Source organism: Paramormyrops kingsleyae, chromosome 22 (assembly GCF_048594095.1).
Source record: "Paramormyrops kingsleyae isolate MSU_618 chromosome 22, PKINGS_0.4, whole genome shotgun sequence".
Lineage (NCBI taxonomy): Eukaryota > Metazoa > Chordata > Actinopteri > Osteoglossiformes > Mormyridae > Paramormyrops > Paramormyrops kingsleyae.
The window spans coordinates 3,337,609-3,360,000 of record NC_132818.1 but is presented as its reverse complement, the minus strand read 5'-3'; the positions used below and the strand labels follow the sequence as shown (position 1 = coordinate 3,360,000).

General features: G+C 40.1%; 1 protein-coding gene across 1 annotated transcript in view; it reads left to right on the top strand.

The window, feature by feature from the left end:
- Nucleotides 1-22,006, top strand: part of LOC111859751 (uncharacterized) — a 32,760-nt gene extending 10,754 nt beyond the window's left edge. Inside the window, exon 2 of the mRNA XM_023842721.2 lies at nt 20,025-22,006. Within this exon, the coding sequence (XP_023698489.1) occupies nt 20,157-21,722 (1,566 nt within the window). The 5' untranslated portion in view covers nt 20,025-20,156 and the 3' untranslated portion in view covers nt 21,723-22,006. The remainder of the gene's footprint in view (nt 1-20,024) is intronic.
- Nucleotides 22,007-22,392: the final 386 nt, after the last annotated feature.

The window sequence follows — 22,392 nt, the reverse complement described above, 5'->3', positions numbered from 1 at the left end:
CGTGATCCAGAAGGTCCCCTGCTTGAGCACCAGGCAGGCAAGACACCATACGACATCCTCTATCACGTGTACACACATAACTGTCTGCACCTCTAATAATTGAATCCCCCACTAAACCTCCCTCTTCCTGGGGGGAGGGGGCTCCTCGGTGCCCAAGGGCCCACCTGCCTCCCCAGTCTCTTCCGGCTCTAAAGCAGAAAGCACCTGAAAGCGGTTTGACACAGTTTTGGTGATGCCGCCTCTGTAAAGTGTTTACGCCCTTTCTTACGTTTATGACCTTCAGTCACCCAGCTCTCTCGACCACTGTGTTTTTCATTCTTCCCCCCGCTTGTGGTATACACGCTATCTCCCTAAAAGGCATATTAACAGGGATCGAATTTATCGACGGCATCGACAGCAAAAGCCGCCGTGCCTTAGCAATTTGCCGTGCTGCCCTGAATATTTACAAATTCTTGCCGGCAGATACTTGCAGTGCCCTCTTCCTCAGTTGCCTTTGTGCCCTATTGTGTATGTTTAGATCATAATAAAGTCAATAAACTTATGAAATCAAGAACAAGTTCTTCCGTTTTTTACTTTTCTGTCGCCATGTCCATGATATCTGGGTTGATAATCGCATCCCATAATTTTACGTTAGCCACGCCTCCATGGTTAAATTATTCAGAGTGGCTATTCTAGCCGATGCTTACCTCCCTCCGAAACTAATAGCAACATGTTCATAGAATAGGGAGGGTGAGAAGGTTTAGAAGTTCTTTTGAAAGTGAGGCTCAATCATCGATTTACATCGACATATACATGTTAAGGACCTGTTATAAGGCCACAAAGTTCCAATTAAAATGCCTACCAAAGATCGGGTGAAAAAAAGAAAGCAGGCTGAAATGACGGCTGCTGCTTCTAAGACCCTGAAAATAACTGATGTTTTTTAGGTAATTTCGCTGGTTATCCATGTCTTTCCCAATCATACCGCATCTATTGTTATGGAAATTATCTGTCATTACTTGACGTTGTAGTAATTTATAATAGACTGTAATAATTCATAGAAGATTTAAATAATTGATACCAGATGTGCATTGAATTGAAGTGAAAACGGAGAAGGAGTTAGAGCATAAACTGTACTGTCCTGCAGCTGCTGTCACGGGACAGTTCGTAGTGGCTCACGGAAGTGTTGCGGGACAGTTCGTCGTGGCTCGCGGCACTGGGCGGGACAGTTCGTAGTGGCTCACGGCACTTGGTGGGACAGTTAGCGAGTGGCTCGGGACAGTTGGCGAGTGTTAGTTGGCTTGAATATGGTCACTCATGCATTATTTTGAAGTTCTGTTAGTCATGTTAGTGTCAATGTCTCAGTAAAAATAATGTTCATTTAATTAAAGTTTTTATCACTGACAATAGCTGGTTCTGTTTTTTTTCATAAAACATTTCGTCATTACTGAGTAGGTGAATGAAGGCAACAGCATCTTTTTTTCAATAGCTAGTCTAACACTATTTCACAGGGTGCTAATGCATTTATTGCCCTTGAAAATGTCAGAATGCTAAATATTTCATGCGTCCGGCTATATACCTTTTTGCCTCAGTGCCCTGGCCAGTAATTCTTGATTGCCTTGGTGCCCTCCGAACCTACGGGAAAATGCCTTAGTGCCCTCCTATATTTGAGGGGATAAAAGGCAAACATTGCTGTGCCCCCCGAACAAAGTAATTCTACCCCTGTATTAACTATCGCTTCTAAGTCTGTTTTGTCGGATTAGAGCCCGTTGCTCCTCAAGGTCACGAACCTTGACCATGAGTTAGTCCACTAGCTGAGATTGCTCACAGATGAAGTTCGACTGGACACAAGCATCCAGAATAGCAAACATTTTGCAAACACAACGCTGAGCTGGCCCCATGATTAACTTGCTATGACCCCGTCCCTTACTCCCAGCCCAATATATTTTATATACAGTATTTAACTTTTAGTTTAACGTATAGTTAATATAATGAAGTAGCAAGTACAATAAAACACTTCAGTTTTAGCTATTGATTACCAGATAACTTCCTACTGAACCATGTAAAGCTAAAACAAAGTTGCTCTTGGGAGGCCAAAAAACCCTCTCACAGCAGGCTACTGTCAGAGTGGGGGGGAAAAAAATGCTCTCCCAGCCCATAAGAGTCATGAACATGTCACAGGTTATATAAGTAAAATATAAATAACATGCTGTATCCAGTTATGATTGCGATTGATGCCCCCAATAATTAACAAAGCTACTTTTTTATCCTCCACTGTTTTGGCATGGTGGTGTAGTTTTATATGAAATGTATTTCATGCCAGTCATTTTAGTCAGTTTAACCTATGAACTTTTTGGGTCTCACATGCTTATTTTGATTACTAATCCAGGTGGTGAGAATGGGGACCTTTTTGCACAATCAACAGGACTGGTGCTCAATTAACATCCATGTTGTGTGTAAAAAGTAAATCAGTGTAACTTAAACCAAAAGTGTGGTAAAAGTTGGAGCTTTTGTTTTTTAAAAGGTCATGAGACATTTGCGTTAACTTCATTTAGGGGTATATTTATCCTAGAATGCGTCATAAACTTGTTTACATTTCATTGGAATCCATGATAGTGGACACTGAACCTAACTTAATCCAATTTAAATCATAGTTTTAACTAATCCAGGGTTAAAATTAAGATGTACAATGTGTCTCTGACTAATTAAAATCCAGTTTAAACCAAAATTTACTTGCTCTAGATCAGTGTTACTCAAACTTTTTCAGACCAAGGACCACTTTCTCAAAAAAAAAAAAAATCAGGGACCACATCCAACCACCCCCGTCCCACGCCAAAAGAAAAAAAAAAGCATAAATGTTTTGAACCTTTTATTGTACAAAACATCTAACAATGGTTAACCAATGGTTTGGAATGTTTTTTTTTTCTTTTTCAATTTTATTTAAAGTTTCCTGTTCGAAATATTGTTTTCAATTTTCACACATTCAAAATGGCAAGTAACATGACTGTTATGAAGAAGTAATAAACTAATTGGCTCTATTTTTTTAAATAAAATGTATACATTTTTGTTCCGAGAATAAATTCGCTTTACCCTTCAGTCAATGTTAGGTTTAGGGCTGGACAATAATTCGATATCAATATATATCGCGATATATTTTTTTTCAATAACGGTGATACGATTTTTAAACACATTTCCGATATTTCGATATACATATATACTGTATCATATAATATACAGTATATGAATAATCAGCCTGTTTTAGTTTAAATGGAAATATATTATTGTTAATAAGCTGAGTCTGAGAGTTTTATTTATTTGATAGTTTATTTCACATTTCTTGTTTGTAAAGGCTAAATACAAATAAAAAGTGAACCTTATTTTTTTTTGTACTGTTTTTATTTAAAAAAAATATATATAATTTTAATAGGAGGAGCCTGGAGGTATTATAGACTTTGCAAATTCAGTCTGCAGACATCCATTGTGTGTGTCCTCGGCAGTTTTTTCCTGAGGCTTTTTAATATTGTCCATATCGATATCGGAATTATATCGTATCGACCAAAATTAAGAAATATATCGTGATATAAATTTTTGCCATATCGTCCAGTCCTAGTTAGGTTAGGTATTTTTTTTTAGAGATGATATTACTTCACGGACCACTTGAGGTCGCTCACGGACCACTAGTGGTCCGCGGACCACACTTTGAGTAACACTGCTCTAGATTAAGTCTAAACCAGGATTATTTAATCCATGTTGGTACAGCCCAGTCATAGTGTTCTCTTCTGTGTTTAAATTTTCCCAAGCCCATTATGTCTAATGAACACCTACAGTGGATAGGAAAAGTATACACATCCCTGTTAAAATGCCAGGTTTTTGTGATGACTACTTCAAAACTTTCCCCAACTTTAATATGACCTGTACAATTCAATTGAAAAACAAACTTTTGCTAGGAGGGAAAATAAAAAATGTACATCAAGCTGGTTGCATAAGTGCACAGCCTTAAACAAATACTTTTGTTGAAGCCCTTTTTGATTTTGATTTAATTACAGCATTCAGTCTTTTTGGGTAGGAGTCTATCAGCATTCTGGGCCATTCCAAAACCTTAATTTTCCTGCACACAACTTTAATTTTTTGTGTACACAAAAACAGAATGTCCCTCCAGACCTCCATATATACCATTAGTGTATCTGTTACAGTTCTTACCATTATGTTACAATTTTTGGTCATAGTGCAAAAGAGAAATAAGTGAAATATAAATATTTCAATATGAATTTAGAAATAGACATTTTCAAGCATGGACATTAAGGCATACCCAAAGGAAATTTACCATCTAATTAGTTGGGAAAGATTCTGCAAGTAGAATGTACGATAAATGCATAAGTGTACTTTTAGACCAAAAAGAATTCATAGCATTTAGGTAAAAACACATTTATTAACTTTTTCTCATGATCCATCCAGCACGTCTAGAAATTGTACAAGTTGGTGAGTGTGGGACAAGTATGGATTGGATGGGTGGACTAAATGACAGTGCTGTTTGGATTATACAATGCTGTTGTTTCAGACCCCCCCAAATCTAGTTGAAATTGCAGAACTTGCTAAGTTTTGTTTTCTGTGACAGTGAAAACTTATCTTAACCCAGCTTACAGTTGAGGTTCTTGTGATGTGAAAATTTTATGTGCATAGCATGTGATTTGGATATTAATATTGCACATTGTACAGACTTAATATTGAAGGTGGTGCTGTGGGTAGTGCTGTTTCTGCACACTGCTGCTTTGTGTGTGTGGAGTTTGCATGTTCCCCCCGTGTGTGCATGGGTTCAGGCTGGATCTTCCAGTTCCCTTTCACACTCCAAAAACATGTTAAGTGAACTGGAGTACCCAGTTTTCCCGTTGCTTAAGTTATCACGCATACACTTTGCATGTGTTATGTCAGACTTAGGGGTTGGCAGTTTGGTCAAAATGTCATCACAATTGCAGGATCATGATCCATGATATACAGTTTATATCACAATTTATATTTACATTTTTTTGTTTACAGACCAACAAATGTCATATTTTGATTTTATGACATTCAAATCCATATTTAGAGTTCCAAATGTGTCTGTGCTTACCACTTAAGTTTTACGTGTACAATCCTCTTTTTACATTTACGAATCCTAATCTGAGTTTGATGGTCAGGTTGCCATTACGGATTTCAGTTTACATTTTTCAGCATTACATTTACAAACCACTTGTTATGTGGGGAAAGTTACGTTAACAGTGGCCAAAATTTAGTTCTAGTCATTTAGTTCTGATGAGTGCGAGGCAAATGGAGAATTCCAGTTACTGAGGGGGCTGGCCTGAAGGATGATTTATGTCTAGAGTAATCGTCCATAAAAAATGAATTACAAATCTGAAATCACAGTGAGATTTTTTGGTCACATAAGTAGTAATTTGTCAACATAACAGTAAAGTTTAGTAGTGAACTGTGACTCTTAATCACATCTTGAACATGGCTCCAGACAAAAAACAAACTTTAGGAACCATTGGCTCCTAAACCCAAAATATACTCAGCAAAAAAAGAAACGTCCCTTTTTCAGGACTGTGTATTTCAACAATAATATTGTAAAAATCCAAATAACTTTACAGATCTTCATTGTAAAGGGTTTAAACAATGTTTTCCATGCATGTTCAATTAACCATAATCAATTAATTAACATGCACCTGTGGAATGGTCGTTAAGACCTTAACAGCTTACAGAAAGTAGACATTTAAGGTCACAGTTCTTAAAACGCAGGACACTAAAGAGACTTGTCTAACGACTGTGAAAAACACCCAAAGAAAGATGCCCAGGGTCCCTGCTCATCTGCGTGAATGTGCATTAGGCATGTTGCAGGGAGGCATGAGGACTGCTGATGTGGCTAGGGCAATAAATTGCCATGTCCGCACTGTGAGACGCCTCAGACAGCGCTACAGGGAGACAGGAAGGACAGCTGATCATCCTCGCAGTGGAAGACCACGTGTAACAACACCTGCACAGGATCGGTACATCCGAATATCACACCTGCGTGACAGGTACAGGATGGCCACAACAACTGCCCGAGTCACACCAGGAACACACAATCCCTCCATCAGTGCTCAGACTGTCCGCAATAGGCTGAGAGAGGCTGGACTGAGGGCTTGTGTGTTCCTGGTGTGACTCTTGTCAGTTGTTGTGGCCATCCTGTACCTGTCACGTAGGTGTGATATTCGGATGTGCATGTTAATTAATTGATTATGGTTAATTGAACATGCATGGAAAACATTGTTTAGACCCTTTACAATGAAGATCTGTAAAGTTATTTGGATTTTTACAACATTATTGTTGAAATACACAGTCCTGAATAAGGGACGTTTCTTTTTTTGCTGAGTATATTTAGGAGCCAAATTATTTTTTAAGAGGCATAATCTCCATCACATGCCAAATATGACATAACTAAAAAATACATAGCACATTTTGTTACCTCACATTGCCATTTCATTCTCCTGTCTGAGCTATCTGATCTGCCTACGCTTGCCTTCTGCATTCTTATAAATAATAACATAATGATAAATTGCACAGAAATATGCAAGATTTAGCATAGCAGATTGGATTCCCTTAGTGGTATGCTGGTTAGCGTGCCACGAGGGGATTCCATCGTATTGCTGGGGGACTTCAACGCTCACGTAGGCAATGACGGTGTGACCTGGAGGGGGGTGATTGGGAGGAACGGCCTCCCTGATCTGAACCCGAATGGTGTTCTGCTATTGGACTTCTGTGCAATGCATGGTTTGTCCATAACAAACACCATGTTCGAGCATAAGGGTGTCCATAAGTGGACATGGTACGAACATGCCCGAGGCTACAGGTGGATGATCGATTTCATAATCGTATCATCTGATCTGCGGCCTTCCGTCTTGGACACTCGGGTAAAGAGAGGGGCAGAGCTGTCAACTGATCACCACCTGGTGGTGAGTTGGCTCAGGTGGCAGAGGAGGAAGCCGGTCAGACCTGGTAGGCCCAAGCGCATAGTGAGGGTCTGCTGGGAACGTCTGGCAGAGGCTCCTGTTCGCCGGAGCTTTAACTCGCACCTCCGGCAGAATTCCAACTGCATACTGGGGGAGGTCGGGGACATTGAGTCTGAATGGACACTGTTCCGGACCTCTATTGTGGAAGCGGCCGTACGGAGTTGTGGCTGCAGGGTGGTCGGCGCCAGTCGTGGCGGTAACCCCCGTACCCGATGGTGGACACCAGAAGTGAGGGGGGCTGTCAAGCTGAAGAAGGAGGCTTACCGGGAATTATTACTCCGGGGGTCTCTCCAGAGACAGCAGACTGGTACCGGCAGGCCACCGTGGGTGTTGGGGGGGGCTTGCCCATCACTGGGGCTGAGGTGGCCAGGGTGGTTGGAGAGCTACGTGGTGGCCGGGCCCCGGGGGTGGACGAGATCTGCCCAGAGTACCTGAAGGCTCTGGATGTTGTGGGGCTGTCGTGGCTGACACGCCTTCTCAACAGTGCATGGAGGTCAGGGACAGTGCCGCTGGATTAGCAGACCGGGGTGGTGGTCCCCTTATTTAACTCTTTCACTGTCGCCGCCTAGTGGTTCGGACGCATACGTCCGAACTTTCAATAACAGAAAAAAATGACGTTCAATAAAAGAAACAAATGTATCAAATCAACCAAAAACGGCTTGTTACACTACAAAAAACCTTTCAGATAATATCTGTAGAAAGTTGCGCAATTTTTGTGCCATGGTTTTTTTTGTAACAAGTAAAAATAAAATGACCATGGTAGCCATCTTTAAACGGGTCGAGTGTCAGGAAGCAAAATATAAGTGTTAATAAAATGAAAACTAAGCACTTCAAACTATTTCTTTCACGGCCAATAATTCATAAACCGTCACAGTATTAAGACAAAACACGCATTTTTCCATAAATATGACTGTAATGCTCTCAAATAGCTTGCTCACTCATCGTAGAAAAATGTCAGTCGGCATTCTGTACATTCGTGCAATGTTTTTTATCTTCGGAGTTTTAGAAGAAAACCAATGAATAAAATGACAGTTACCCTCGTTTGAAAGCTTGATCTCTTATGTACATAAATCAATCACTGTAATCCTTCATTGTCAAGTATTTTTTCAGATATATGCTCTGCTTCCCTGCTAGCACATTATTTTTTAAGCACTGAACCTTTGCCCATGGTTATGTTTCACCATAATAAACTTTTTACATGAACATCAAATTACAGTGTCATTTGCTTCATCCAATAGAGGTGTGTCTAAAATGGTATGGGATGTGCTGATTGGGCATTGTTTTTCGCGCTGGGGACATGAATGCGCAAATTATTCTCTGCAGGTGCAGTATTTGTGGGAGTGTCTCGATTACGCATTGCGCACGTAGTCTCCGTGAGTTTACCCAGTTATTTTCCGACAACAACTTTTTTGACTGAAGAAAAATGGCTCGGATGACTTTCACTGTTGAGAAAGCACAGAAGATGATTTTGAAGAGTGGTTCGGGGGAAGAAAGTGTCGCTTTTATCCATTGATTCGATGGAGGAGGACGCTTTTTTGCGCGGAGAGGATGCAACGCTCGACATAAGTACATTTATTTACAGTTTACATTTTACTCTTTTATTCTATAGATTTTTATAATTCCGTGATTCAGCAAATTACAATTAACATTTGCTTTGGTAACACTTGTATTGTGGTACATTGGGAAAAGTTCCGCATCGCCTTTGTCAAGCTTTGAAGTGTTCAAAGTAATGCAGCGCTTTTGGCTTTCACTTGGGCAAAGTTACGCGGGGCTTTGTTTGGGCAAAGTTATGCGGGGCACTTGTCGGCCTTGTTTGAGCAAAGTTATGTACAGTACTTGTCGGCTTTGTTTGGGCAACATTATGTAAGGTACTTGTCAGCTTTGTTTGGGCAAAGTTATGCGGGGCACTTGTCGGCTTTGTTTGGGCACAGTTATGCGGGGCACTTGTCGGGCTTTGTTTGGGCACAGTTATGCGGGGCACTTGTCGGGCTTTGTTTGGCCACAGTTATGCGGGGCACTTGTCTGGCTTTGTTTGGGCACAGTTATGCAGGGTTAGGGTTAGAAACAAAATGTTTCTTATGACCCATAAGTGGTAATGCATTTAGAAAGAAAGACGCTACCCCAAAAAAACACTGCTAGTTACACTGTGGCCAGTTTGGATAGGTTTTGGATAAGTTTGGCACAAGTCGTGTGAATAAAATATAGATTTTCCTACAAATGTGTGGTGATGATGTGTGACAAATTGTTACTTATGACCTATAAGTGGTAATGCATTTAGAAAGAAAGTTGCTACCCCAAAAAACACTGCTAGTTACACTATTGCCATTTTGGATAAGTTTCAGATTAGTTTAGGTTAGGTTTTGGATAGGAAAGGCTCCCAGTTGCACCATTTTGCTCTTTCCTCCGTAAAACCTGTTGGGCTGCATCAAATGATATGAAATTGGGCACACATGTAGAAAACAAGTTTGGGAACCAGATTTTTAAAATTGGACCTATTCCATCATGTAGTTTTTGAAATATTTACAAAAATCCAAGACACAATGACAGGTTTTTGTATTTTTCCAGCTGTTTTTGTTATATTCGCATGTCCATAAATTATACACAGGTTATTCATTTCGTTATTGAACTTCCTACAATCAATTGTAAAGGGGTCAACTTTGCTTTTAGGTATCAGGCATGTGTCTGTGACTTTTATATCTGAAGTTATAAGGTAATTATTCCAAAGAGGGAAGAAATGCCCCCCCATGCAAGGGGCCCCTGGTTCACTCCATAGAGTTAAGAAGGGGGAGCGGAGGGTGTGTTCCAACTACAGGGGGATCCCACTTCTCAGCCTTCCTGGGAAAGTCTATTCCAGGGTACTGGAGAGGAGGGTGAGATCGATAGTCGAATCTCGGATTCAGGAGGAACAATGCGGTTTTCGTCCTGACCATGGAACATTGGACCAGCTTTATACCCTCGCAAGGGTACTGGAGGGGGCCTGGGAGTTTGCCTGTCCAGTCTACATGTGTTTTGTGGATTTGGAAAAGGCTTACGACCGGGTACCCCGAGGTGCTCTGTGGGGGGTGCTTCGGGAGTATGGGGTCCGGGGTCCACTGTTGTGGGCGAATCGCCCACTGTATGAACGGGGCAGAAGCTTGGTCCACATTGCCGTTTATAAGTCGGACATGTTCCCAGTGCGGGTTGGGCTCCGCCAGGGCTGCCCTTTGTCATCGATCCTGTTTATAATATTTATGGACAGGATTTCTAACTGAACTTTACTTTCCACCTGATGATCTCTTCGCCACTCGAGAGCTGCAATATTTTACCTGTGGCGTGGTTTTCATTTACAATACAAAATTATTCCGCTAATAAGCTGGCTAGTTGTTTCACTGCTGGCACCGTTACAACTATATCAGTTATAGACTGAATTCCGATATAGTTTTGTCTAATATCGCCGGTGCCAGCAGTGCTGCACTATGTTGTAAGGTATTCACTGGCCAATCTTGTAGCACTTCTCTCATAAATATTAATGACACATCTCCTACCGCCCTGCAAAAACTAAATTTGCCGCCCACCCCTCCACGCACGAGGCAACATGGCTGTGTCTACCAGCAGAGCTCCGGAGCCTCTGGAGAAACACGCGGCAAAAGATGCTTGCACGTGGTCTTCCAGAGTTTGGGAATACTTTAGTCATGACACCTTTTCTGCACCTGTATTGTAGCTGACGTTAATGACGCTGTTTCAGCCATTTTATATTTTCTGTTTACTTATTCTGTCATGTAACAGTGAGACAAATGATCGTTTATGACTCTTACACACTGTAGCCTAAATCGTTGCTTGCTTACTGAAGTAAGCTTAACTATAAGCTACCTTTGCTAGTGTTTGTTAAAAACATGTTTCTATAGTTATGAAATCATTCCATGTTTTAGCATCTATTTCAACATTATAGTCAAATTAGTGTACTGAAATAAATAAGTAAAAACTATTGCAGTGATTATTAACTTCAGTCTAACAGAAATCCTATTGAATCTGTTAAGATTTGCCTTTTTTGTTAATAATGCTCTAATGTTTAAGAAATGTTTTAATAAATTGAAATGTTAATGAGAATTATAGATTTGTGTGTGGGGGAGGGGTGAATTGTATTAAATGACTAACTTAAATTTATTGATAAGCAATTATTTTCATCAGATCAATCGAAAAATTAGTAGTTTTGTCAAATAATAATCGCTAGGTTAATCGTTTAAAGAATAATCGTTTGGGACAGCACTAGATTACTTTAGACTTAAATCTATCTCCATATAAATTAACCATTTAACTGATCTTTTCTAACCAGTTTACTAACTTGGTTAAAAAACATTGTCAAAAGATGTTAGCCACGCTGTAAATTGTATATTATCAAAGTATTTTTTTGCATTTATTAGGGATGTAGCGATACACTCAACTCACGATTCGATACGATTCACGATTGAGTTCACGATAGTGCTGGGTATTGATTCAAATTTCAAGAATCGATTCGATTCCGATTCTCAAGATTTAGAATCGATTATCACAATTCGATCCATTCTATTCCGATCCGATCTGATATCGATTTGGGTCAGAGTTTTTATTTATTTATTTATTTATTTATTTATTTATTTATTAATTATATAAAGCTGTTACCTTAATTACATGACTGTGTAGTTGTGCAACATATTAATACAGTGGTACCTCAGTTCTCAAACTCATTATAACTCGAATTTCTTAAAAGTCGAACCAACCAATTACCTAGAACTCTATCTGAATCTCAGAAGTCAAACCGTGAATGCCGACCTAAGAGAACTTTTTCGCGCGGGTAAATGAGTCTGTCAGTGGAAACAAAGGGTAAACTTCAGTCTCTTCAGCCACAAATCTCCATCAACTGCAAGATGCTATCCTATCAATATGGGCCAACATTTCTAAAGAATGCTTTCAGCACCTTGTTGAATCAATGGCCACGTAGAATTAAGGCAGTTCTGAAGGCGAAAGGGGGTCAAACACCGTATTAGCATGGTGTTCCTAGTAATCCTTTAGGTGAGTGTATATGTAAATACAAAAAACGACAACAAAACATAAGCCACCTATGTAATGTTAATTTAACATTACATTAGCCTACTACTAACCTGCGGAGAGGTTGCTGTCGTCATCATAATCGGTGGACTCCTTTTTGCTACGGTTGGTATGACTGGGGCTGGGGTTATCCACACCGATCGTGCCAGCTGTTGTCCGCAAGCTGTCAAGCACGGTGCATCCCTCTGCTTTTAAGTTTATTCTGTGTACCCTCAAATGTTTCATTAGATTTGACGTGTTTCCCCCTTTACACGCAACTGTTGTAAAACATTTGCTGCACGCCGCGGTGTTGGAATCCTTTCTTGTGAAATATAGCCACACTTTCGACCGTTTAGTTTTAGGCATTTTAACAAAAGTTGTTTAATTTAGCAAGCTAAGATAGCGGTAGACCACCTGCTGCCGTCAGAGCAAGTGTAACGTTAGTTGCTGCATTCACACGCATCTCGGATGGTCTCATTTCCTGATGATGTCACGTGTGTGTTGATAAATCTTATGCTTATTACAACTGTGTCATCATAGCCCCAGAGAACAAATATTTCAATCGACAGTTCAGGCATCTAAGTGGCACCGAAATTCACGTTTTGTTTCGGTCCGGTACATACCGGTTATATAGGTACCGGTGCCGTATTGGCACCGGTTTTCGGTACCCAACCCTATGTATTAGTATTGGTTGAACGACATTTAAACTTTATTGATATTGAAAGTTATCAACACCAGAGCTGAAGACACTGCTGAAGATGCTTGATCCTGTGATCATAAGTTAAAAAGTATTTCATGGTCTTAGATTTGATCTTATTGCAACTTCATAGAAAACATTTTGTGGATGATATCTACACCTGATTTCATTTTGAGACACATGACCAAAATTGAAGCAGCAGCACTAGGTGGCAGCAAAGGGTTGAAAGGCTGGTTACAGAAATCTAAAAGTACTCCATTGATCTTTTTCAAAATTCCTAAGAACATTGTACCGGCCAGTGGTTCTGAAACTGTGGGGATCTAAATAATTGGGAGGGTTTAGTCTTTGATCCATCATTTAGTCTGTTGACATGCTGTTTGTTGGTGGCTGAATATCATCACTGTCCAGTATATAAAACCCATCTCCAAAAATCCAATATGTATTTCCTCTGAAGCTACTTTACAAAATTAAACTAAAACAATGTAATGAGACACCACACACCACCCCACCACAAATAGAAACCCGTCTTTACACAGCAGTTAGTGAACGGTTTGTTTTAAATGGACTTAAGTAGATTGTTGTCAGCAAATGTGGATTTCCATAGTTTATATGTTTATATATGACGTAATCCATACAAACAACCAAAATGTATGCATATGTTAACTAGTACAGTATCTCACAAAAGTGAGTACACCCCTCACATCTTTGTAAATATTTTATTATATCTTTTCATGGGACAAAACTGGAGATATGACACTTTGATACAATGTAAAGAAGCCAGTGTACAGCTTGTATAACAGTGTAAATTTGCTGTCCCCTCAAAATAACTAAACACACAGCCATTAAAGTCTAAACCCCTGGCAACAAAAGTGAGTATGTGGCACCAAGATGTTAGCAGCAGATTATTATCTATTTAATAAACAGGCTTTTTCAGTAAATGTTTGTTCGCGCCCACACACACACACACACAGCAAAACCCCGGACATGCACATTTCAAATAAACCCCTTAACCATAACGTTTTTTCAGTAATGAAGCACTATTTCGGCCAATGTGTTATTTAAAATAAAACACCCTAAGCACATCGACGGAACCCAGAGCCGCTATCGATGGATCTTCGTGAAATACTTTTTCTATTTTGCATTGAAATAAAACTGTTAAACTGATTATGGCTTTTATTCTTTTTTAAAAACTTGGGCTACAATATTTGTGCTTGTTTCGCATTTGCTCTTTTTGACAGCGTTTAGCTCGGGCATGCCTCTACTTGTTTAAAAGTTAAAAGTTTAGGCCTTGTGTCATTTGTGCTTAAAATACGGTGTTTGCTCTGTCTGAGGTGAAGTGTCTGCTGCAGACGTACGTGCTCTGCTTTTTAACTGTGAAGTTTGGTCCTTCATCCTGCCGGATAGCCTGAATTCATTTACGTCGAACTTCACCATTAACAGGGAAGGAATGAAAAGATATATGTGGCTGCTTTTGGGCTTTACAAGAACAGCCCGGTACACTGCAAGAAGAAGAGTTCGCTGCTTGCGCCATTTTTTTTAAAACCGGTGGAAGTAAAGATACCCCACGATTACGTATTTCCGGTCAAAAATGCGGAAGTTGTGAAAAAGGTCTATTTCTGATTGTTTGGTCAGAGACATTCACACCAGTGGCCTGCTGGAGGTCATTTTGTAGGGCTCTGGCAGTGCTCATCCTGTTCCTCTTTGCACAAAGGAGCAGATACCGGTCCTACTGATGGGTTTTAGGACCTTCTATGGTCCTGTTCAGCTCTCCTAGAGTAACTGCCTGTCTCCTGGAATCTCCTCCATGCCCTTGAGACTGTGCTGGGAGACACAGCAAACCTTCTGGCAATGGCACGTATCGATGTGCCATCCTGGAGGACTACCTGTGCAACCTCTGTGGGGTCCAGGTATCACCTCATGCTACCAGTAGTGACACTGACCGTAGCCAAATGCAAAACTAGTGAAAAAAAAGTCAGAAATGATGAGGTTTAAAAACACGCCCCTTTTATGACGTTGAAGTCGGACCAGATTTTGTTGCCCGAGTTGCCCCTGTGACGTAATTTCAACATGGCGACTTGGTTTGTTTATAATTTGTTTACCGATCGAAAAAAGAATATCGCTATGAATGTACTAAAATATTTTATAAAGCTTTTAATGTGGTTTGACTGGTTTGTGTTTCTTGTTTGTCTCTCGGAAAAATCTCCATTTCTCCATTTTCTCCATTTGGGAAATTCCAAATCTGCTAAAATATAAAGCAACAACACACAGCAACGTGTTCATGGAGGCAGCCATGTTTGTTCCGAGATGTGGGTAGCTCGAACGGGAGATTGTCGGACGTGATGTCACTCAACTCGGAATTTCCGCACCATTACTTTGACTCCGCTAAGATCACCACGTCGTCAGCAAAGTCAAGATCAGTAAGTCTTTCTTCATCAACAGACACCCCACAGCTGCTGGACCCCACGACTCTACCCAGCACCCAGTCCATACAAGCATTGAACAGCGTAGGAGCAAGAACACACCCCTGGAGAACCCCAGAATCAACTGGGAAGAACACGGAGTTCTGCAGGAGTCTCCAGCGTCTGCCCCCGAGAATGTGATCGATCTCCTTCGTCACACCACCAGTATTTTTAGTGCCAAGTCCAACGATGCGGCTCAAGACGTTGGAACCAGGATCCAGCGATCCGCAGCCCCTTACCTTTCACAAAGTCAAGGAACACGGAGCCACTTTCACTGCAGTCTCCAGACTCATTGGGACCGACACAATCCTCATAGCCAGCCCTGTCAGTGCCAGTGGCTGCTTTGAAGTCACCCATAACCAGAGGAGTGTCACCTCATGGGCACCCTTCAACCACCGAGCGAAGTTGCGAGATCGCTCAATGAGATATCACTCACCGCGGTAGGGAGCATACACTGAGACAACAGACAAGACACCTAAGGAGTGCCTTAGCCTAAGTCTCATAATATACTCGTTGAGAGGAATGACATCAGACACCATCGGAAGGAGCTGATCCGCTACAGCAACAGATGCTCCCTGAGTATGGCAGCCATCAGACCGGCTAGACCAAAAGTAGGTATACCCACCTTCCAAAAATCTGGCCACTCTCCAGTCTGTACCTCAGAGAGTGCTGCCACCGCAAAGCAGAGTTTACAAAACTCCCCTGACAAGAGGAAGATGTTCATCTTGCCAGAGAAGACGTTCTATACGCCTTCCCGGAGGGGTCGTCTCAAACTGGGACCCAGTAGTAGATGTTGATATGCACAGCCTTCTCCAACCTACTTCTCCAAAAATGTGTGTGATACCAGCATTTTTACAGGATTTAGGACAAAAAACCTTGATTGATCATAGCCAGGCAGGAGCCACAATATAAAAGGTCAGGAACTGAACAGTGGTGATGAACGACTCTGTTCCTTGATTGTCCTACCTTGTAGCAGTCTAACTTCTCAATCTTTCTTAGGTGATTTGCATAGGATAGCAATTGACTTTTGGTCACAATAGAGAGTGAGGACTAGGTGCTCTCCTAATTACCATTACTATCGGTTTGATTACACGTGGCCACACAAGCTCACGTCGCAAGGATTGCAATAGTTTGCTGTATTCAAACCATCAGTTTAGTACCATCAATTGTACTAAAATATGTTTTCCTCTGTCACCGGAAACTAAATTTAGCAAGGATTGCAATTTTATTGATGAATCCTTTCAGAACTTTTTATGCAAAAAAAATCATCTATCTGAAATTTACCATTGCTGCTTTTACTAGAGCTCTGTTTGCACTCTCTGAGATGATCATCATCTATGCCTTGCTGTTGGTGGGTTTGTCAGAAATTAAAAATGATTGAAGAGGGGAAAAGTTAACAGTAACTGGTAATAAAAAGCCTTTCTTGGAATATATATGGAAATATATCCATATACAGTGGTACCTCAGAACTCGAACTTAATCCGTTCAGAACTCGGGTTCGAATCCTAAAAAGTTCGAGTTCTGATCGAATTTTCCCCATAAGAAATAATGGAAAACCAATTAATTGGTTCCCGGCCCCAAAAATTACACCTAAATGTTTTTTTTAGCATTTAAACACAAAATGAACAGGATAAAACAAGAAGCATTTTTTTCTTAATGGCTTCCAAAACGATAAAGAATGTACCCCAACACTACCCCTGTCCTGCCCCGATCATCCTCTCCTTCCATGTGCCATGCCCCCCCGTTAACCTAGTGTGGAATCCCCGTGTGATCAGCTGTTTCTGGTTGTCATTAGTCCGCGTTTCAGTTTGTTTCCCCAGTCCGGTCATTGTAACGTCTTTGTGTTGTTCTGCCTGTTCTCAATTAAACCCTGTGTTTCCGGATCGCTTGAGTCCTGTCCCTACTTCCCCAGTCCCGGCTCGGCAGATTGTGACAACCCCAAGCCATGCCCCAACACTGCGCCAACACTAGACTATGCCATGCGGTCCATTGTTTATTTTTATTACTCTGTATTCATTAATTTGTTTGTAAATCACAAACTTTTAGGTTGTAACATTTGTACAACTATTGCGTAACTTTTTGGTGAGCAATGGCTACCAAAATGATATAACGTACAGTGTATTACCTGATTTTTTTCAATAAAAAAGCACTATCACCAACAAACGATGCTATCACAGTGAATGCGAGGCTGAGACTGAAGCGTTACCCTTTGTTTCCACTGAGAGATGTGCCGCGTGACTCATTTCCCTGCGCGTACAAGTTATCTTAGGTCAGCATTCACGGTTCGACTTCTGAGAGATCAAGTTCTAGGTCATTTTTTTTTGGGTTGGTTTGACTTTTAAGAAATTCGCGTTCTAATGAGTTCGAGAACTGAGGTACCACTGTATTCCAAAGAGATGATAATGTGCAAAAATGATTTGTCAGCATTGCTTTGTGTTTACACAACTCATGGCAACACCAACTTGTTTGACAGCCACTGTTGTTAAGTTCTGTTTGGTTATATAGTTCATTTTCAATTCCAAAAAATTTGCAAAAACTTAACTTTTCCAAATATTATTCAGCCCTTAAACACAAATTTATGGTACAAATAAAAAACAATACATGGTTGTTATGTAACATATTATGTAAGATGATGCAGCCAAGTGACGGGGTTAACCTTTGCGGCAAGTATTTCAATGTACAGGAATTGTAGAAAGAAAATTCAGCAAAATGATTTAAGCTCACATGATTACAATGACCGGCTACGCTACTCTGAGAGGCTAAATGGCATGTCTGTGGCTAACCTTGCATTATTGGGTGGGTCTGTCAAGCCTGAATGTCTTATTTTTATGAAGTATTTGCATTGTAGTCTTCTGTGGTGATATTTAAGTTCTGCTTTGCAATCCTGACAGACTGCATTTTCATTCAATTTTAATGTGAAATGTTCCCACAAAATGCATTCACTCCTAATTTGGATTCTCATCTGCTATGCTCCATATTGCCAAGTAATTGAGAAGGAAAATTTTAATAGAGTAATCATGATAGCTCTGCAGAATTTTTTCCCCCATTTATGCTATTTGAGAATAGGGTCGGGCGATGTCTACCTAATTAGCATATGACGACATCTACAGTGAAACATCGCGATGGACGATATCATGGGGGGGTGGGTTGTCTTGTAAAGGTAATTAATTTTTATACTACTTTTACCATAAATTTATTAAGTGCTTAATTACTGCTAGTTTATTACTATTTCTATTTTTTTACACATTTGAGCCCCTTCACAGCCCATCCTCCCCCCCTTACCCAGTCTTTCCTTACTTTTCCACCGTATGATCTGCTACATTACTTATGAATACAAAGCATAGTGTGAATCTCAAATTGCATACTTCAGTACTTAAACTTATTTTGATTAAGTGAATCATCCATTTGCTTCTTTCGTATTACTTGCATTGCATGTAATTACGTGTGCTTTGTGTAATAGGATTTTCCACTAAATGCTAAATCCACCTCTCAAAAGTTTTTTACAAAGATTGCAAACAGCTGTGCTACTACCTGTTGATTCAAATGTAAAATACTCAGATGGTCACCCACTTATCTGATGTTCTCCTACTGCAAAGGGGACACTAAAAGTCAAACATTTTTGCACACCACGGGTTTTGGCCACTTTTTAATTTTTTCATAAACTGCCGATTTTTTATTCTTGTTAAGCATTTGGAAGGTTGGTTGAACAACTATAAATGAAAATATAAGTAAAATAAAACAAGTTTCTTTTATAACATGGAACGAGTATGTAACAGTATGACATCTTATTAACTAGTTCAAATTCATTAAATTTAAATGCACCAGTTTATGGTTTCATCCTATGAAACAGAACAGTATTTTAATGTCCGTTGTAGAAAGAATGCCTTGACTTTTCCTTGCTGTTATTACTGCTAGAGTTAGTTACTGTGATGAATCAAAGATGTATTTTATTGCCAATAATGGTACTGAAATGGGGAACATACTGCAAATTTGTTGGCAAAAAATATTGAATGTATTTTTAGTTAAATGTGAGTAACTTAAATGTTAAATTTTAGTGTTAACTTTTGACTGGTGGTGTATGTACATGTAATGTTCTGAAAATGCACAGTACAAAATAAAATAGACATGATTTCACAGCAGGCAGAAGTCACTGTGCTCACATCCACTGAGTGGCAAATAGACTGAGTGGCAGCATTAGCACTCAACTTGCACTCAGCTGAGCATTAGCACTCAGCTTGAATACCGCAAAAAACACATCTAAAATGGGAAAGAGTTATGTGGTTGATTGTACAAATCAATTTAAAAAGAAACAGGAGCTTTTTTTTTTTTTACACTGTCAAACTAAAGTATTGGACGTGGATTAGTCACATACGGTTGATACCCGATCCATCTAATTAGGTATGGATCTGCGTCAATACCAATCAGTGCATCTCTAAAAATATATATCATCATATTACACAGCCCCACTTCTGCCAGTAGTCTGAAGGAATTGCAATTTGTGATCTGCTGTTTGAGAGAGAGTGGTTTGCATTGATGCATCCTTTTTCACCTCCATTCCAATGAAGCACATGTACAAGCAATGCCCCAAATATATTTTTTTTGTTGAATATTGTTTGTTGAATTTGAATTATTGTTACACTGTAGAGTTCTTGACTTTCCTATAAGTCCTAATCATTCTTGAATATGTTTAGTTTTACTGACTAATATCTGACATTTCTAATATTTGTGTGGAATTGATTAATATAAATTACCAGAACTGAAAATCATTGATTTTTGCATATTATGCACTATAAATATTAACTACTTTTTCCTTTCTCTTCAATGTAGGAATTGCACAGCTCAATATTTTCCTTGATGAAAGGATAAAGCTTCACCTCAACTGAACAGCAGTGTTGAAATTTTGGGACTTTTATTCAAGACTGGAGTAAGCACCAACCTAAGGCAAGCCAGATTCATTGTATGGAACTTGAACAATTTGACCCGACTGTGCAGCAGTCTGTCCACATGGCAGAGTTGGAAGCTGAAAGTATTACACTTGGACTGAACACACTAGCATCAGAGTGTGTTACAGCAAGCCTTAACACACTAGTTTCTGATTGTGTCATGCCAAGTCTCAATACACTGGCTTCTGAATCTCTCATGCCCAGCCTTAACTCACTCACACCAGATTGTGTGACATCAACTCTTAATACCTTGACATCTGAGATCGTTGAGCCTATGGTCATGTTGCCATGTGTGAAAAGTGAACCTAACCTAGACACGATTCGTACTGTGGACCTTTCTGAAATACAGCCTCTGAGCACTGCCGAGCTGGGTTCTGAGCAAATAAAAATGGAAATCAGTGGCCTTGATTACATCAAATCTGAGCACCACAGTGAACTCCATTTTCTTCATGGTACAGAGTTGGAGACCTACAAGGGGCAATATGAATCGAGTTTGGTGTTTGATTACATTACTCATGTGTCTGACAGTCTGGAATACATCAAGTCAGAGCATCATACTGATCTTCAGTGTTACTATGCTGCTGACCTGGGCACAATTAAAGGTGAATATGAATCTAACTTGATATCTAGTCACAAAATGGAGATGAATGGCTTAGAGTCTATTCATATGGCTGAGCTTAGGACAGAGTTAAACAAGCTCAGACCTGACAGTGTCATAGATTGCATAGGGAAAGCAGATCCTGAGTTTGGTGCTGGAAGCCCCTATGATTTGCCATCTGTCCAGGATGGTAAAGGGAATGTTGGCCATGGTAAAACTGGGGGAAAGGTGCAGAGCACATCGCAGCGCAAACCACGTAACCTAACTGGTGAAAAGCCGTTTTCGTGCACTCAGTGTGGGAAAAACTTCAGCACTTTAGGAAACCTGAAGACACACCAGCGCATTCACACAGGAGAGCGGCCCTACAGCTGCTCCCAGTGTGGAAAGAGCTTTGGTCAGGCAGGAAATCTAAAGAGGCACCAACTTATTCACACAGGACAGCGACCATACAGCTGCAATCACTGTACAAAAGGCTTTACCAAAGCTGATGACCTAAGGGCTCATCAGAGGATCCACACTGGTGAAAAGCCCTACAATTGTACTCAGTGTGGCAAGACCTTCAGTCAGCAGAAAGAACTGAAAGTCCACCAGATGGGTCACACTGGAGAACGGCCCTTTTACTGCAGTCACTGTGGAAAAAGCTTCAGTAAGGAGAATAGTTTTAGGACCCACCAGCAAATTCACACTGGGGAAAAACAGTACAGCTGTTCCCATTGTGGGAAGACTTTCAGCAACTCTGGAGTTCTAAAAACACATGAGAAGATTCATTCTGGAGAGAGACCTTTTTGCTGCAGCCAATGTGGTAAGAGCTTTGGCCGGTTAGGACATCTTAAAGCACATCAGCAAATTCACACTGGAGAGCGGCCCTATTCCTGTCTTCAGTGTGGGAAGAACTTTAGTCAGTCAGGCCACCTAAAAGCACATGAACAAATTCATAAAAGAGAGAAACCAGAAAGTTCTAGCAGTGGCAGTTGTAAAAAATAATAGCAATTAACATTTTTAACTTAGTATTACTGTTTTTATAAATGTATTTTTTCCATATTTTTCTTGGCTATCAGTTATAACTGATTTGTTTATGCAAGTGTCTGATGAGCTACAATGATGGAACCAAGGGACTGACAGACAGCTTTGTCATCTGTCTACACTGTACTGTATGGAATGCAATTCCAGCTGTATTCCTCTTGTAGCTATTCACTGTGTATACCTTAATATTCTGTAAATTCTAAACCATGTACTGAAAAGTTATTAAACTAAAATAACAGCCTAAACTTTCTCCATTTCTTTTTTGCTGATATTTACACCTTTTTAATTGTTTAATGCTTAAGTAATTTATTATATATGCTGTCAAATATGAGCAAATCCCAGTCTGATGTCATTTTGAATAGTTTGAGGTTTGGGTTAGTTTATATGAATGGTCTCAGAGTGAGCAGCTTGAGTTATATTACTTTGTCGGTCAACTCATTCCAGTTTTTAAAATAATCTGATGGCCATTTCAAAAAAAATATTACTGAATGGTTTGAAAATACAATCGCTTCTTGAGTAGTTTGTTCTAGAGTAGTTTCTTGTGCCAATATTTTTCCAACATCACTAGTTGAACTACTTTTTCACTGCTTTAACTACTTTTTTTAATCCTCTACAGACCAGAACAATATAC